This window comes from Malurus melanocephalus, unplaced genomic scaffold, assembly GCF_030028575.1.
Source record: "Malurus melanocephalus ecotype Western Australia unplaced genomic scaffold, MMel_1.1 scaffold_457, whole genome shotgun sequence".
NCBI classification, from domain to species: Eukaryota; Metazoa; Chordata; class Aves; order Passeriformes; family Maluridae; genus Malurus; species Malurus melanocephalus.
The window spans coordinates 216,943-233,329 of NW_026623689.1; the positions used below are offsets into that span (position 1 = coordinate 216,943).

Genomic DNA, 16,387 nt, shown 5'->3' on the forward strand with positions numbered 1-16,387 from the left:
CGGGGGATGGGCGGCCGCCCCCTCCCACCTCCACCTACCTGCGGCTGCTCTGCTGCTCCGCGGGCGGCGGCTCGGGCTCGGCACCGCGCTCTTATAGGCGGCGGCGGGCGCGGGCCCTATGTAACCCCCGGCACCGCCCGGGCCGCCGCACTCCGCCGCGCCGCGCAGGTGAGACCGGGACACGCGGGACACGACCGGGACACTGGACGGGGTCAGTGCGGGGACGGGGACACCGCCTGCKGGGGACGGGGTCMRTSCGGGGMCGGGGACACGCGTGGCACCGCCTGCGGGGGGGATCGGGACACGCGTGGAGCGCCTGCTTGGGGGCTCTAAGGAATCCGCCTGTGAGGGGAGATTTGGGGGATCGGGGACGCGCGTGTCCCCGCTTGCGTGGAGAAAAGGGAGGGAGAAGGATTTGGGGATTCGCAAGTCTCTGCCTGCGGCGGGGGGACTGAGGGATCGGGGCCACGCGTGTTCCCGCTTGCACGGAAGCTGCGGGACACCCCTGCCCCGCTCGGGGACGCGGCAGTCGGGGCCATACACGCGCTGCTGTTGTCACTCGTGGAGGCGACAGGGGCTGGCGCTGCTTCTCCTTTCTCCTGCTGCGGGGACGCTTTGGGATGGGGCCGTGCCGTGGGGACGGACGGGTCGGGCCGTGTYCCCAATGTCGCTGCCCGTCCCGAGGGCTGGGGGCTCCGGGTGATGCGTGAGAGGGTGGGATGGGGCCGTGCGTGTCCTCACCTGCAGGGTGCGGTGGAGCCTCGCACAGAGCAGGCACAGATGGGGCAGAGCGGGTCCCTGCGTGGAGACACCGCAGGGACAGGCGGGCATCCCTCATGTCCCTCCAGGCGACCGAGTCCCCGCTGTGCTCCGGGCCCTGGGGGCATCAGCTGGAGACCCTGCTGGCCCCTGTGTGCAGGGTGTCTGTGGAGTGTGAGCACGTCTGGGATTCTCTGGAATCCCGGGTGGGGAGACGGAGCCTTTTCTGAAATCCCAGGAGCGAGTGATGCGTGGGGGAAGGCAGCAGCCCCCGAGTGTGTCCCACCAGCACTGGGAACAGATGGAAATTTGCTGTGACTCACAAGAACCGTAGGGATCAGGCGTCTGGAATGTCTTGGATCCACTGTCCTCTCTCTGTGACCATACTCAGGTTCTGCACTGGGGCTGATGACCTCGCAGGATGCTGCTGTGTTCCACAATCCCAGGACACTTGGAGGCTGAAGCCCTTGCTTTAGGGGAGCCAAATCTTCTGGGACCAGGTGGAACAGGAGGTCCTCGCTGTGTGGAAGWTGTGTGTTTGCACTATCTGACACATGGTTTTTGGAGGGGTGTGAAACTCCAGGCTTTGACTGGGCACCGGGATCCTCTCTGATGGGACAAGACATGGCTGAAAGCTGAATTTCACCAGATGCAGAGGGAGGGAAGGACTTTTAGAAGGTGGCCCAGGGCATCTATGGAAAAGCAAAGTCTGGGAGGGGCCATCAGTACAATATTTCTGGAAAGCAGATAAGGCTGTGGAACTAACCCACACTTGCTGAGCTTTCCCTCARCAAGCTGCACCATGGGCTTCCAATGTCAGGCTGCAAGAAAAGGTCCATTTTGGCAGAAAAGACCCTCAGGCGTCTGTGGTCCAACTTAGTTTTTTGGAGCAAGATTGCCACTGTTACTGCATCACATTGGCTGTGATCCAGACTGGAAAACCTCCAAAGTCTTAGACTGATAAGGCAGTAAGTGGATTTTAATTGCTGGGTATGGACACATAAAGGGTTCGCGAGAACTGGTGTCTCATCTCATGGCTTGGGATAAAAACAATACCCAAATCTGAGGAAAAGGGTGGTGTGCTTGGTGAGAGAAGGAATTTTAACGTGCTTGTTCTGCTGGAACTCTATGAGAAGAGCTGGTAATGTGTAAGACAGATTTTCTTAAAGTTTTAATTAAAATAATGAAAAAATATTAGAACCGTCACTTTGGATGTGACAGAGTGGTAAAGGAAAAGCTGAAACCTGTACTTTGCTGAGTCCTTTGGCAGCACAAAACTCTTCTGAAACAGTGCTGGTCTTTGGATACACACTGAAACAGCAGGAAAGACCCATATTTGGTGGAAAACCCTGTCTTGGAATTAAATTTAGTTTTGGCATTTCTGTGCATGGAAAGGCAATGACTGTAAATCATTTCACTGTTCAGGGATGGGGATTCCCCTCCTCTGCCAGGTTTCTTGCCTGGGATTTTAACGGTTCAGCTCCCAGTGATGAAATCTGCTCTGGATCCAGGGCTTTTGTGGAAAGGGAGGTGATAAAACATCGTGAGAGAGTCTAGTCAGGAGGAGTGGCCGTCAGGCTAGCTCAGAGGGGATCAACCTGTCTTGTCTGCAGCTCTTGCACTCTTTGGGATGTCTGAGTGTGTGCTGGGGCTTCTCCATTGTGTTCACAGCTGGATWTTGCTTGGATGGGTCAAGGCCAGAAAAATTCCCAGCTGAAATGTGCCTTTTTCTGCAAAGAAGGGCTTTCTGTGATGGAGCTGGCGCTGCTATGGGTCTGTAGCTGGAGTAGCCCAAGGCAGGGCCACTGGTCCTGCTGGAGCAGGAAGGTGTTCTCAGGTCAGCTGACACATCCTGACACAACTTGCCCATGGTGACAAGATCTCACACGACCCCTGTCAACTTCCCACAGCCCAAACTGGGAGACACTGCTGGCAGATGATGGCAGAGGCAGCAGCAGAAACTGCAAAACTGCAAAAAAGAGCTGAGGTTTTGGTCTGTGCACGTTCCCAACCTCCAGTTCCCTCTCTCTCCTCTGCATTTGCAGGTCCCTGCTCCCAAAGACCCAGMGGCTGATGTGACAACCTGCAGCGATGATCTGGAGTTTGGTTGTGGTTCTGGTGGGGACATGGACTTTKGGTGGTAAGTGTGGTTTCGGGGAAGGGAACCCAAGGGGAGATCCTCGATAGCTGATTGTCCCTTGGGGGAATTTCCTCTGACCCAGAGGGCATCRTRTCAGAGCAGCCTCATCTAGKGGAAGGTGTCTCTGCCCATGGAAGGGTAAATGAAAGCAGGTGATGTTTTGGTCCCTTCCAACCCAAACCATTCTGTGATTCTGTGATTCTGTGATTCTGTGATTCTGTGATTCTGTGATTCTGTGATGCAGTTTTTGAGGAGATAAAAAATTGGAGCAAAGTGCAGGTTGAGAGACTGCCCTACTGCAGTTGAGACGAGTACGCAGCTTATAATCAGGAACTGGAAGTCTTTGCTAGTATTAGAAAAGTAAAAAATAATAACAATTAATAAAAATTAAGAAGAAGGAAACAAGACTGATGTTGACACAAAAGCACAACTGCAGTGCCAAGGTCTTTCCTTGACTCACATGGACATTGTAGGAGTCAGAAGGTGAGGTCTCTGATYCTGTGAGAGAGAAGGAAAAAAGGAATGTCTTTTGGGATTAGACTGGTGGAGGCCACAGATTGATCTGGAGACATCAGGACCACATGAATTTCTAATTTTAGCTATTATCCCTCAAAAGTAATGCAAAACTTATCTAAAAAACTGTATTTAGAAAGTTTCAGAAAGAATATGGGAAAAGATCACAATATAAATATAATTCCCTAGTGGAGAAGCCTGTTTCATGCTTTTTTCTTGCTGCTCACCAATGGGTCTGGTCTCTTCCAGGAGCGCAGGAGAGCATCTCCTGGGAGGTGCAGCGCTACGATGGGTGGTACAACAACCTGCTGCACCACAGCCACGGCTCCGTGGGTGAGTGGCAATGCTGGGGTGGCACCGGGTGAGCTGTCCCTTGTGGCTGAGACAGAAATCTTTCTGAGCTGAGCCAGGGAGGTGAGCAGACAATGGCACCTCCCTGGATGCACTGAGAGCTCTGTTGGAGCCCAGGCAGCCCACACTGGCCATTGCCACTGGCAGCTGCTGCCCAGGCACAATCTGCAGACCACGCTGGGGTTGGATCAGTCCCAGAGCAAAGCTGTGCCTTTGTGAGATCACTCAGAATCTCCAGAGCAGGGAGGATCCAGCTCTTTTCGGTGTTTCTGTGATGATCAGGGATCCTAGAGCTGCAAAAAGCCATCTTTGGCCAAAATCAGCGTGCAGTTCAACCAGGATTCAACACAAGGCTGGAGAGGGAAGGATCCATAGTCCATGCTGGACCTATTGATTTTCTGCCCTGCACAGAGCTGATAGCATGCAACTGATCGGTGCTGGGAGAGGCATTTGGGATTTCCCTCTGCCAGAGGTGAACTGCTTCCTCATGCCTACAGCCTGACCATGGTCTCAGCTGTCCCTGAGCCTGGGCAGATCAGGCAGGGTCTTATTTAAAACACTGAAGATTCTGAATCCTCATTTCTGGCAGCCCAGGCTGGTCACTGATCTGGTGACACAGTGGCACAAGGTGCAGTGGCAGTCGTGCCACATCCTCTGAGTCCRAATGGCTCTCCAACATGACACTGTGTGCCACCAGCCCTTTGGCAGTACCAAARCCTGCCAGAAAAAAACAGATCTTCYTCTTCTAGAGRAGACAGATCASACCTTAATTTTTGGAAACCAGCATATGCAATCCAAGCCCCAAACTAGGGCAGGAATTCAAGATTTCCYCCAGCTCTGGGGAGCTCCAGTGAGTGGAGCCCACCACACTGGTGACAAGCCTTTCAAAGTCAGTGAGAAATGGCCTCCTTGCTCTGGTCTTTTTGGTGTTGGGACCTGCAGYACATGCAAAGTCAGGGTGTTTCTCCCTCCCCTTCACACTTGTCTTGCTGCCTCTGTGGCTGTTCCCTCTCCTGTTTCCTGTGGGGCTGGCAAACACCAACTCGTGTAGGATTACACAGTCAACGTGGGGCAGCTCAGCATTGCTTCAGTTACCACTGGAGCACCACCCCAGCCCTGCAGGAGGAAACAGGGGTGCACACAGATAAGGACAACAGGAAGAGAGGGGATGAAGGATCCCTCTGGCTTTTAATAGAACTGATCCCAGTGTCGCATTAAGTTTTGGGTGATGACACCAAAACTTGCGTGTTCTTGGCTGCTCTAAGAATCCATGCCACCCTCTCGCTCTGTTCTGGGACCTGCACACATGTGCGTGTGTCCCGGACCAGCTGTGCCTCCCAGAGGCCCCATTCCATGTTTTTTGGTGCTGCAGGAGCCAGGCTGCTGCGTCTCCTGCCGGCCAACTACGCAGACGGMGTGTACCAGGCATGGCAGGAGCCGCACGTGCCCAACGCTCGCCAGCTCAGCAACGCGCTGGCACGGGGACCCTCGGGGCTGCCCTCCCGCAGGAACACAACAGCCATGGCTGTCTTCTTCGGTAAGACCTGGGGCCTGACATCGGCTGGAAAAAAGGTGGTTTGGCTGGAAAAATGTTGGTTTCTTGCACACCTGAGGTCATGCATTGGTGCGCTCGTCACCCAGCGCTCCACAGCAGACCCACATGTGGATATCAGACMCACAAATCCCTGGGTACCACTGTACCACAGCAATGTCCAGCCAGGAGGGGTTTTATGGATTTTTGGTAATCTTTGCCAATTGCACCAAGTGCTGATATTTGTTATTTGGGAGCTTCCTCATTTGTTTTAGCAGTGGAGTTGCTCCATGGCARAAACACCAGAAAGATCTGACAAGAGCCATGCTGGCCTGAACTGCTGTAAATTGGAACCGATTTTTCTCTCTCTCAGGAGCTCAGCGGGGTCTTAGGTCTCCAGGCCTGGCRATGTCTGCCTCTGGGAAATCACAGAATCCCAGAATGTTTGGGTTGGAAGGGACCTCAATGGTCATCTTGTTCCACTGGGCCAGTTTCTCCAAGCCCTGTTCTGCCCTCTGGATTGCCCTTGCACCACGGTGGTCCCCTCAGCCAGGTGCTGGGGACAGCCCTCCCAGCTGCTGACCGTGTTTCCATCTTTGCCAGGTTTCCATGTGCTCCTGGACATCCTGGAGACAGAGAAACCCGGCTGTCCTGCTGAGTTCCTCAACATCTACATYCCATCTGGAGACCCGGTGTTCGACCCTGCTGGCACTGGAGATGTGGTGCTGCCCTTCCAGCGCATCCGCTGGGCAGCAGAGACGGGACAGAGCCCCAACAACCCCCGGGAACAGGTGGGTCTGCTTTCTCCTGCTCTTTGCCTTTCATCTCAATTCCTCTTCACCCACCATCGGAATCTGCAGTAGCCACGACAAACACGAGTTTGTAATAATAAAATGAGAGCACCGCTGTTTTCCTAAAAATACACATCTCTCAAGTGTTTGAATCGGTGAAATGAACCCAAAGTCAAGCTCCAAGTTTCACATTGAGCAGCACTCGTGTTTGCCCAAGGTCAAAGCATTTCCTGGACAAAGAAAATGTAATTAGGTCAGTTAATTGTCACACATTGTTTTAGGCACCAACTCCTATCTTTAATAATGTATCACAAAGCTGAGCTGGCCCTGCCATAAAGTTATAATGCTTCCCTGAATTTCAGTAATTTTGGAAAATAAATCCAGGTTTTCCCCAATTTCTCTGGGATTTGCTGTGCTGCTGGTGTTCCCCAGATTTATTTCATGCTGGGGATCTTCCCAGCCAAAATCACCAAAGTGAAATACCCCCCTGAGTCTTGCACATGGCAAACCCTGATGAGACTGGTTTAGTAAATAATGTTTTTAGAAACATTTGAAAGCTTAGAAAAATGGACACTGCAGCATGTTTTCAGAACAAAAAAGGATGTTTCTAAGCAAACATTTGGCAGGGGAGGTACTCATCATGCTGCCGGGATGATGGGATTTCCTGCTGCGAGGTCAGAGGGGACATGTCCGATGTTTTCGGTTCCCCCAGAGATGGTTTGGTCCCATCCCAGGCTACACAGGGACTCACAGATGTCTGTTTCTGTGCATAGACAAAATAACTGGGGAAAAAACAACCCCAAATGTCCTTTTGAAAAGCCTGGACCTGGTCTTTTCCTGTACCTGGGATTAATTCCCGATGTTTGTACAGATTGTCTGTGTATTTATTTGCATTCTGAAAACTCATGTTAAAACCAGATTAACCCAGATCAAAAGAAACAGACTGGGGCTTTCCAGACCTATTTTTCACACCTTTCTGCTGAAATCCCAGCCCCTGCTAATGCCTGCTCCCTATGCCTGTCCTAGACCAACGAGGTGACGGGCTGGCTGGAYGGCAGCTCCATCTACGGCCCCTCGCACTCCTGGAGCGATGCCCTGAGGAGCTTCTCGGGGGGACAGCTGGCATCAGGGCCCAGCAAGAGCCTCCCAAGGCAGACAGACGGGAAGGTCCCCATGTGGAAGGCACTGGATCCGTCCACGGGACAGGGCRGTCCCCAAGGGATCTACGGTAACGGTGGCTTTGCGATGGTTTCTCATCCTTGGCTGGGAGCGGAGGAAGGAGGAGGTCCCTGGAGCTGAGCTCAGAGTGGACCCCAGGAAGGACTAAAGGGCAGRGGATGCAGGGAGGCAGGACACACGGGCAGAAGGGCTGTGGGAGAGCAGTCAGCTTCCCGAGGGGGAGGAAGATTTGAGCCCCAGCGAGGACACCCCAGGAACCCCAAAGGCCACATCCCCAGGAGGGAATGTCAGAGAGCAGCTTTGATCCTGGGCGACTTCCTCTGGGGAAAAGGGCTGCTGCTGKCAGCTTGCTTTGAATTCCTCACCTTCCCAGCCTTCAGTCCACGCTGGGGGCCTGATGCACCTTGTCACTCGTTCGAGTTGCCGGGTTTGGGGGGGAGGAAGGAAGGCCAGGRGGACAAGGGGACAAGGGGACAATGAGCTGTGTCCACAGAGCTGGGTGTGYTCCTCCAGCCACGGGCAAAGCAAGACCCCGTGGTGCCATCCCCCACTGATAGTGGTGGTGGCTCTTGCAGACCTGGGCAGCGCCTGGGGGAATGAGAACCCCTTTGTGCAGGCGGAGAGCATCGCCTGGTTTCGGTACCACAACCACGTGGCTGCGGCACTGGCCCAGAAGCAYCCCAACTGGTCTGATGAGGATCTCTTCCAGCACGCTCGCAAGAGGGTCATCGCCACTTTCCAGGTGAAGGGTGGGACCCCCCAGCCCTTCTGGGACCCCAAAATCCTGCCTGGTCCTGGCCCTGATCCAGCTTCCCTGTTCCCTAGTGCATCGTTCTGTACGAGTGGCTGCCGGCTGTGCTGGGGACACAGGTCCCGGAGTACCGAGGTGAGGGGTGGGCAGGACATGGAGTGCTGGGTGCAGGGATCCAGGGAAGGTGGCTGCTGCTGGGGAGGGAGGGAGGGAGGGAGAGGGAGCTCGGCCCCTTTCCCCCCCAACCTGGCTGCTGCCCCACAGGGTACCAGCAGCACCTGGACCCCAGCCTGTCGCCAGAGTTCGTAGCGGCCATGGGGCAGTTCCTGGCCACCATGGTGCCTCCAGGTGTTTACARGAGGTAGGAGCAGCCCTGCGGGATTGCAGGGCTGATGAGCTGGGCTGGTGGGTGGGGATGGCCTTTGTAGGGATGGTGTCTGTCCCTTCCCATGTCCTCCCTCAGCTGGGACAGCCAGGCCCRTCAGCTCTGGGCAGCCCTGGCTCAGGGCTGTGGCTTTAATCCTCCTCTGTTGTTCCAGAGACACCAAGTGCCGGTTCCAGAATGTGTCTGGCTCYGGTGGCTCGTTCCCAGCAGTGCGGCTCTGCAACAGCTACTGGAGCAGAGAGGTACAGGGGAAGGGAGCACGGGCATCCTGAGGGTGTTACAGGCTGGCCAAGGGGGCTTCATMCCTTGTTCTGTATTATGGGGGATCCCACAGGGGTCAGAAAGGGAAAGTGGGGGCAGAGCATGACAACCAGACCAGGTATGAGAGATCTTTCCCGTCCAGGATCCTCAGCCTTCAGCTTGGTCAGGCTCAGACCTCAACTTTGAGCTGATGTGGAGAAAATGAGCCTGGAAGATGCCCCCAGTTCCCCTGTGCCGACAGTCTGCAGCCCTGGGGGCACCAGCTCAGGGCTGTGGGGCTGCCTCCCATCCTCGGTCATACAAGAGGAATCACTCACTCTTCCCGTGTCCTCTCAGAGCCCCGGRCTGCAGCAGGCAGAGGATGTGGACAATCTGCTGCTGGGGATGAGCTCACAGATCGCAGAACGGGAAGACAACATCGTGGTGGAAGATCTCCAAGGTCTGTACCACAGCTGTGCCTTGGTGGGGACCCTTTGGTGATGGAGGGGCAGAGAAGGTACAGGACACAGGAAATGTGTCTGTGGGGCCATTCTGGGGAGGGCATGGAGATGATGTCCATGTTTGGCACAGCCCGTGGCAGAGGACGAGGCTGGCAGTGGCTGTTGGGGCGGCTCCTCCGGCTCTGCCTCGCCGTCACCACGGCTGCAAATCCACCCACAGATTACTGGTACGGGCCCCTCAAGTACTCCCGCACCGACTACGTGGCCAGCTGGCTCCAGCGTGGGAGAGACCTTGGCCTGCCAACCTACAACCAAGCCCGGGAACGGTTTGGGCTGAAACCTCTCCAAAACTGGTCAAACCTTGCCCCGCACCTGGAGCCACAGGTAACAGGGAACTACTCTGGGCAAGGAATGTGCATGGGACAAAGGACAATGGGACATTCCAGGCAGGAAATGAATTCTGCAGCATCAGGGGAAGAGAAGGATCAGTGCATGTCTTGCCCTGGCTGATTTTCATGCCTGCAGGGGGGTAACTGTAATTTTCATTCATGCATTGGGCTGTGTAATTACACCACATAAATAAACCATCCTGCCCCAGCGCTAAACCCCCATGCCACCCGGCACTCTGCGCCTCCTAGAGCTGAGATGCTCTGGGACTGAGGCTCCATTGCTCAAGTTCAAGCCAAGAGCTTGAGGTTGTGTGGGGCATCCTCCCAGCCCACAGATGTAGGATGCCTGGGAAATGCACGTTCCTCACTCCTCCTAAGCTTTGCCAAGACTTTCCGACGCATGGCAGAATTCCCTGTGCTCACGTGTGTGCGGCGGGGGTTTCTCACCAGGTCCTGCAGAAGGTCGCTGCCCTGTATGCCAACAACACGGCTGGGCTGGAGCTGCTCCCCGGAGCCATGCTGGAGCCTGATGGCTCCCTCTTGTCTGCCATCATCCTGGACCAGTTCGTGCGCCTGCGTGACGGTGACAGGTTTTGGTTTGAGAACACCAAGAACGGGTAAAAGCCTCCTCCCTATCTGGCAGCTGCTGTGCAAACCTCAGCAACACATGGAAACTGGGGCTGGAGGAAAAAGCACCTCCAGCTTCCTCAGTTCCCTCCTGTTGCTGCTCAGTGTCACCCAGGGCCACCACTTGTTCCCTCGTTCTTTTCCTCAGGCTGTTCACAGAGGAGGAAATCAGAGAGATCCATAACACCACCTTTCACAATGTTCTGACTGCCGTCACCTATGCCAAACCCACGGACCTCCAGCCCCATGTGTTCATCTGGAAAGAAGGTGAGTGCACCATGCAATGGGCAGGCACAGAGAGAAAATGGCTCCAGCAAGGCAGCATGGAGGGCAGAGCCACCCCAGTGACGCAGCCGGTGATGCAGTGACACAGGGAACACCTCGTGTTTGGAGTTTCTCAAGCAGGTTTCACACCTGCTGTGACCCTGAGTCAGCAAAATCAGCACAAAATGCAAGGGTTGCTTGTGAGCAAGATGTTAATGCCCAATGCAGATGTTGAAAGAGGGCAGAAGTGCAGGCCTGATCCCAAGGGGAAAATGCATATCACTGTGTTTGGCAATACGCCTTTTCCCCTTGGGATCCTGCCACACCCTTCCCATTTACTGTGAGCATTTCACTTGGGTCACACTCCAGCCCTCGCAAGATGTTTTTGTTCCCTTGCTGTGCGTTCCTTGTAATCACACCAAGAAGCCTCCCTAGATTTGCAGCATGTGGATGAGCAGAGGCCCTGAGCCTCAGTTTGCCATGGCCCAGGGTACCTCTTGCTGAGCCCATCCCATCAGGAGAGGTGATGGTGCTGAACCTCCAGAGCGCTCGAGTCCAGTTCTGTGCTTGGTTTGCTGTGGCAGGCAAAGGTTTAACCCAAACTCAAAGGCTGTCCCAAGATCTGGAGTTCAACTCAAGCACCCCAGTTTTGCAGCGCTCMCTGGATCACTCAGCCATGAGCCCCATCAGCGTCTGAATGCAGAGATTCCTGGGGGCCATGCAGGTGAGATGGGTACAAGGTCAATGACACTCACAGCCTGTCCCCCCTTGCAGGGGACCCGTGCCCCCAGCCCCAGCAGCTGACAGCTCRACACTTGGCCACCTGCACGCCCATGATGGTGCTGGACTACTTTGCAGGCAGCGGCGCAGGCTTCGGGATCATCATCGTTGTCCTCTGCTGTCTGCCCTTGGGTTTGTCACTCTGTTTCTTAACCCTTYTCCTCTTCCACCTCCCCACCAGGGAAAGGGGCTGAGCGTCCACGGACAAAGCGCCTCCAGCAGGAGCAGCTGAGTCCGGGTCACTCCGGAGGTGCTTGGGATGGTGGGGCCCCTGGGGAGGGAGGGAGCTGAAAGCGGGAAGGATCGTTGTGATGTGTCACACCTCCTTCTCCACGTGTCCCCAGTGACTCTGTTCGTTGCCTGGGTTGTCGCCGCGTTCCGCAAGAGAGATTTCAAGAAGCTGCAGAAGAAGCAGAGCACCAGCGTGCGCAGGGAGGTGTCCGGCGAGGTGGTGCACGGTGAGGTGACACTGTCAATCCTGGGGATGCTGCTGCAGCCAGGGCTCAGAGCAGGGCAGGCTGGGCCTGTGGCTTACATCCATATGAGATGCAAGGAAAAACTGTTTCCCCAGGAGCATAGTCAAACAGGGGAGCAGGGAGCCCAGAGAGCTTGGTAGCCCATCTTATCCAAGACCTGAGCAGATAAAGCCTTGAGCAAACCACCCTGTGGCTGGTTCTACCTTGGGCAGGACAGCCTTCCAACCTGAGTCATCCTGTGAACCCCCAGATCACTTTGCCTGAAGGAAACCTGTGTCATTTTACCAGTAGCTCCAGGGAAGGCGCTGTGTCTCCTTGCTCTGGACTCTGGAAAAATCCTCCCTCCCTCCCTGCCTCCATAGTCTGTACTCCTCCCTCCCTCCATAGTTTATATTCTTCCTGTCCATGTGCTTGAGCTCTGCAGTTAGGAGACCATCATTATTTCTTTTGGATGTGACTGCTCATGTAGTCACATGCAAACTGCACCTTGATGAAGGAGGTTTTGGGATGAGTAGGAGTCTCTCCAGCTGAGTTCTGTGCTCTCTCCTGCCAGCCATGGAGTGGCACGGGCCCAAGACAGACAACTCTCCTGTCTACATTCAACTCCAATGTGACAAAGTGCTCAAAGTGCTGGATAGCAGAGGGTCTGTGCTCCGGRGCATCAACCTGAAAGCCCACCAAAGAGTGGAGGTGATCCTTTCCAACAACAAAGGGAACAAAGCTCTGCTCCTGAAGAGCCCCAAGGAGTACGACCTGGTGAGTGCCATGGTGCCTGGGGTATGACACCCTCCCCTGGACCCTCCAAGGTCTTCTGTGCCACTCAGCTGAGGGCACTGGGAGCAGTGTATGTCCTTGAAGGGAGGTTCTGGCCTCCTGAGAACCACTGGGTCCTGCAAATACCGTGGATCTGAGCCTCTGGGTCCTTTGCAGGTGCTGCTCTTTAGCGACCAGGCCGAGAGGAATACCTTTGTCGGGAAGCTACGAGACTGCTTGAAGGAGAGCAGCTTTGACCTGCATCTGTCTGAGATGAAGGAGCAGAGCCTGATGAAACRAGCAGTCACCCAGGAGCAGAGGAAACAAATTCTGGAGACTTTCTTCAGGCACCTGTTTGCTCAGGTGTGTAGAGGTGAAGAGGTGATGTGTGGGAGAAGGTATTTCTGATTAAGCAATGGATGTTGGAGCTGGTGTTCTCTGTAAGAGCTGTAAGCCACACTCAAGGAAGCTGCCAATACTCCCAGAACCAAGGACATTTTCCTTTGCAGAGGACAAAGAGAGATCTGCTGCAGTGACACAAGCATCTGAAGTAGCAAAGAGACTTYTGGATGATGTAACATTGTCCAGAGTGGTCAGTTGTGTGGGGTGTGAAAAGTCACATTGTGCAGGAGACATGGAACTTTCCCTTGGTATCTGCCACGAGTTTTGTGCCAGGGAGCCAGCAGTCTTTGTGCAATAGGTCAGAAAGGAAACAATAGCTGTCTGCTCTGACATCTCTCACAAGATTTCTTTTGTGGGACACCACCTGCAGGTGCTGGACATTGACAGATCTGACGCGGGGGAGCTCAGCTTTGAATCGTCCCAGAAGACAAGGGAGTCTCTAATGTGTGAGCTGACCAGGGCTGAGTTTGCTGAAGCCCTGGGGCTCAAGGCCCACTCCATGTTTGTGGACTCCATGTTCTCCCTGGCTGACAAAGATGGCAACGGCTACATCTCTTTCYGGGAATTTCTGGACATCTTGGTGGTCTTCATGAAAGGTGGGAGCTGGAGCTGGTTAATGCCTCTGCCTGCTGCCCCTGGTCCCGTTTCCAGGCTCTGGCAGAGCGGAGGACGAGATTCACCCAGCAGGACAACCTGCAGACACTGCTATAGCTTCAAATTCCCTTCACTCAGGACAGCTTCAGCTCGGGTTATGGGGCATGACCATGTAATTGTTTTTTTCTGGAAGATGGCTCAGGAGGGCAGCTGTTTTCCACCACCACAGATATGTCTGCTGAATGGACTGTGTATCCTGTACTTGAGACATACCCCATTCTCCCGAAATGACCACAGGAAAGATGGRCTCAGAGGGGAAATGTTGAATGGCAGATTCAATCAAAACAGCTCCCAGAAAACTCATTGTTGTGCTAAAGCACATTTAGACTTTTCAAAATCCTGCACAAGCAAAATTGCATATCTATCCAATATTTCACCTTGAGAGTTACTTGGGAGTCAAGTGGAAGGGTGAGGTTTCACTGCTGCATGTCCAGACCCTCAAAACAACATACCAAAGAATCTTTATTGAAGAAAATAGGATCTTGTTCTTACTTTGCCYCTCTCCCTCCCTACCAGGGTCCCCAGAAGAGAAGTCCAAGGTGATGTTCAGGATGTATGACATGGATGAGAATGGGTTCCTGTCCAAAGAGGAGTTTCTGAGGATGCTCAGGTACTCTTCCTTCTCTCTCATAATGTTTTCACAAGGTTTATAGACATGTCTTCAGGAGCACCTCCCAGTTTCTGTGCTTCAGGCCCCAAGAAGCCCACGGGCTCAACACTCACAACCAAGAGCCCATTTCTCCCAYGAAACTGTTCTGGGACTCTGCTCTGCATTATTTGAGGGACTCAGCTGATGTTCCCATCTCGCTCCAGGTCCTTCATTGAGATCTCCAACAACTGCCTGTCAAGAGAGCAGGCAGAGCAGGTGACCGAGTCCATGTTCCAGGCCTCGGGCTTTCAGGACAAGGATGAGCTGACATGGGAGAATTTCCACTACATGCTGCGGGATCACGACAGYGAGCTTCGGCTCACCCAGCTCTGTGTCAAAGGTCAGTGGGCACGAGCAGGGGGTCATCCCAGGTCCTGCAAGGCTGGGGACAACGGGCAGCACCCAACATGGAACTCTCAAATCCTGGCCCATCAGTCTCCCTAACCCAACTACAGTAATGGCAGTAATGGGGCATCACCTGTTGCTTCATGTGTGGCACGTTTGGGTCACTTCGGAGCTTCCTCCTGCCCACAGCAGATTCCCAAACTTTGTCTTGCACTCTCTGAATGGCTGTTTGTCCTTTTGGCTCCTCAAAGGTGTCCCTGAGGTGCTCAAGCAAAACCTGCACAACTCTGTCTCCTTCATAAGAAAGAAAGAGCCGAAAGGGTAAGCTCTCCTTCTTAGTGTCCCTGTTGCTATTCCTTCTCTTTCTGCCCTGGCTCACATCGRTCCTTCACCCCAACCCTTCCAACAAATACTCCCACCGAGATGCTGGAACTCCCAGTGCTGGGGAAGGGTGGGAGGTGCAGTGGGGCTCCTCCTCCCAGGCACAGCCAGAGGGGAGGAACTGCCTCCAGCAGAGCCCTGAGCATCCTCTGTGTGGACAGGGGAGTCTTGCCTTGCTTCTCAGAGGGAAGGCTTATCATGGAGTGAATCCAGACCATGTGCAARTAAAGTTAATGCAAGCAGGCTTGTGGGGAAGAGCTGGACACGTTCCCAGCCAAGCCTGAGATGGAAGTGGAGAAAAGGGGAAAATTTTGCAAGCTTCAGGCTAGACATAGCTCTCTTTCCACAGAACCATCTCAGAGGACAAGAAAGACCCAAATCTGGACACTGGGGGTTACTACGTGGAGCATAAAGGGCAAGAACTGAGGAAGAGACCAGGACGAAAGTGAGTCCCCTCTCCAGCTGTGCCTCTGGGGCTCAGGCTCAGCCTGTTTCTCACATCTCCATATCAGACTGGGTAGCCCTCCAATCAAATGGTGCTGCTCCAAGGGGGCACTCACTGGCCAAGGAGCTACAGGAACAGTCCCATCCTGGCGGACAGTGCCGTATCTGAGTCTGGGTGATGTGCCTCTACAAAAAAACACAAATGAAGTGGCCAACTCCAAAGGTTGGATGGTGGTTTTTAGAGAGGGGTCTTGTCTGCCTGTGCTCCTCTGCCCCTTGGGATGCTGCTGGTTCACCTGGGCTGCCTACAAGAGCTTCAAGAGAGAATTTGGTCCTCCCTGCAGCAAGTATTTCATCAAGGAAGCAATTCAGCCGTTGTTATTGATGGTTAGGGTGAGGGTTAGGGCTAGGGTTAGGGTTAGGGTATGGGGTTGGTTAGGGTTAGGGTTATGGTTAGGGTTACATTTAGGGTTAGGATTAGTGTTAGGGTTAGGGCTAGGGTTTGTTTGGTTTGTTTGCCTCAATTGCACCTATTAAGGAAATTTCTCTTTTGTGGGATGATTTTTGAGAGTGGAATATTGCTATGCAATTATGTTTTGCAGTTCTAATCTATGGTTTCATTTGTGAGTCACTGTCTCCACATTTGTTCTCAGTTTTTGGAGGATTTGTAGAGCAGGCTGACCTGAGATCACCCTCTGATGGTGTGCTCTGCAGGTCACTCCCTTATCTGATGAGCAGAGGTCGTCATGGCACTGTGGGAGGAAGTCCAACCGTGGGCCCCGAGCCATTCATTTCTGGGGAAACCTCACACTGTGTTTGCCAGGACAAACCAATGTGTTTGCCAGGACAAACCAATGTGTTTGCCAGGACAAACCAGTGTGTTTGCCAGGACAAACCAGTGTGTTTGCACTCCTGTGCTTGCCAGGACGAACCAGTACCAGGTGCATCTGTACACGGAAGCACAGAGGAAGAAATATGAGAGGAGCAGAGTTCAGCAGAAGATGCAGGACTTCAAGCGCTTCGTTGAGAATTATCGGCGCCACATCGTCTGCGTCGTCCTCTTCTCTGCCATCACTGCCGGCGTCTTCGCAGAGAGAGCCTACTGTGAGTGTCCACCCAGTG

General features: G+C 54.0%; 2 protein-coding genes across 3 annotated transcripts in view; one reads left to right on the forward strand and one right to left on the reverse strand.

Annotated features, from left to right (window-relative positions):
• Window positions 1-71, reverse strand: part of DUOXA2 (dual oxidase maturation factor 2) — an 8,298-nt gene extending 8,227 nt beyond the window's left edge. The window contains exon 1 of the mRNA XM_057380535.1: window positions 39-71. The gene's annotated coding sequence lies outside the window, so the exon portion shown is untranslated. The remainder of the gene's footprint in view (window positions 1-38) is intronic.
• DUOX2 (dual oxidase 2) overlaps window positions 1-16,387 on the forward strand; it is a 26,544-nt gene that overhangs the window by 5,115 nt on the left and 5,042 nt on the right. The window contains exons 1-24 of one of the 2 annotated variants that reach the window (XM_057380533.1): window positions 125-211; window positions 2,805-2,899; window positions 3,662-3,745; window positions 5,136-5,300; window positions 5,898-6,085; window positions 7,112-7,313; window positions 7,840-8,006; window positions 8,090-8,150; window positions 8,280-8,376; window positions 8,555-8,642; window positions 8,998-9,100; window positions 9,322-9,485; window positions 9,941-10,107; window positions 10,266-10,384; window positions 11,156-11,293; window positions 11,506-11,619; window positions 12,191-12,393; window positions 12,568-12,753; window positions 13,163-13,388; window positions 13,963-14,056; window positions 14,260-14,435; window positions 14,692-14,761; window positions 15,171-15,266; window positions 16,191-16,369. In XM_057380533.1, the coding sequence (XP_057236516.1) occupies window positions 2,851-2,899; window positions 3,662-3,745; window positions 5,136-5,300; window positions 5,898-6,085; window positions 7,112-7,313; window positions 7,840-8,006; window positions 8,090-8,150; window positions 8,280-8,376; window positions 8,555-8,642; window positions 8,998-9,100; window positions 9,322-9,485; window positions 9,941-10,107; window positions 10,266-10,384; window positions 11,156-11,293; window positions 11,506-11,619; window positions 12,191-12,393; window positions 12,568-12,753; window positions 13,163-13,388; window positions 13,963-14,056; window positions 14,260-14,435; window positions 14,692-14,761; window positions 15,171-15,266; window positions 16,191-16,369 (3,136 nt within the window). In that variant the 5' untranslated portion in view covers window positions 125-211; window positions 2,805-2,850. Of the gene's footprint in view, window positions 1-124; window positions 212-2,804; window positions 2,900-3,661; window positions 3,746-5,135; window positions 5,301-5,897; window positions 6,086-7,111; window positions 7,314-7,839; window positions 8,007-8,089; window positions 8,151-8,279; window positions 8,377-8,554; window positions 8,643-8,997; window positions 9,101-9,321; window positions 9,486-9,940; window positions 10,108-10,265; window positions 10,385-11,155; window positions 11,294-11,505; window positions 11,620-12,190; window positions 12,394-12,567; window positions 12,754-13,162; window positions 13,389-13,962; window positions 14,057-14,259; window positions 14,436-14,691; window positions 14,762-15,170; window positions 15,267-16,190; window positions 16,370-16,387 lie in introns of those variants that run through there. The other variant, XM_057380532.1, reaches the window with a different exon arrangement.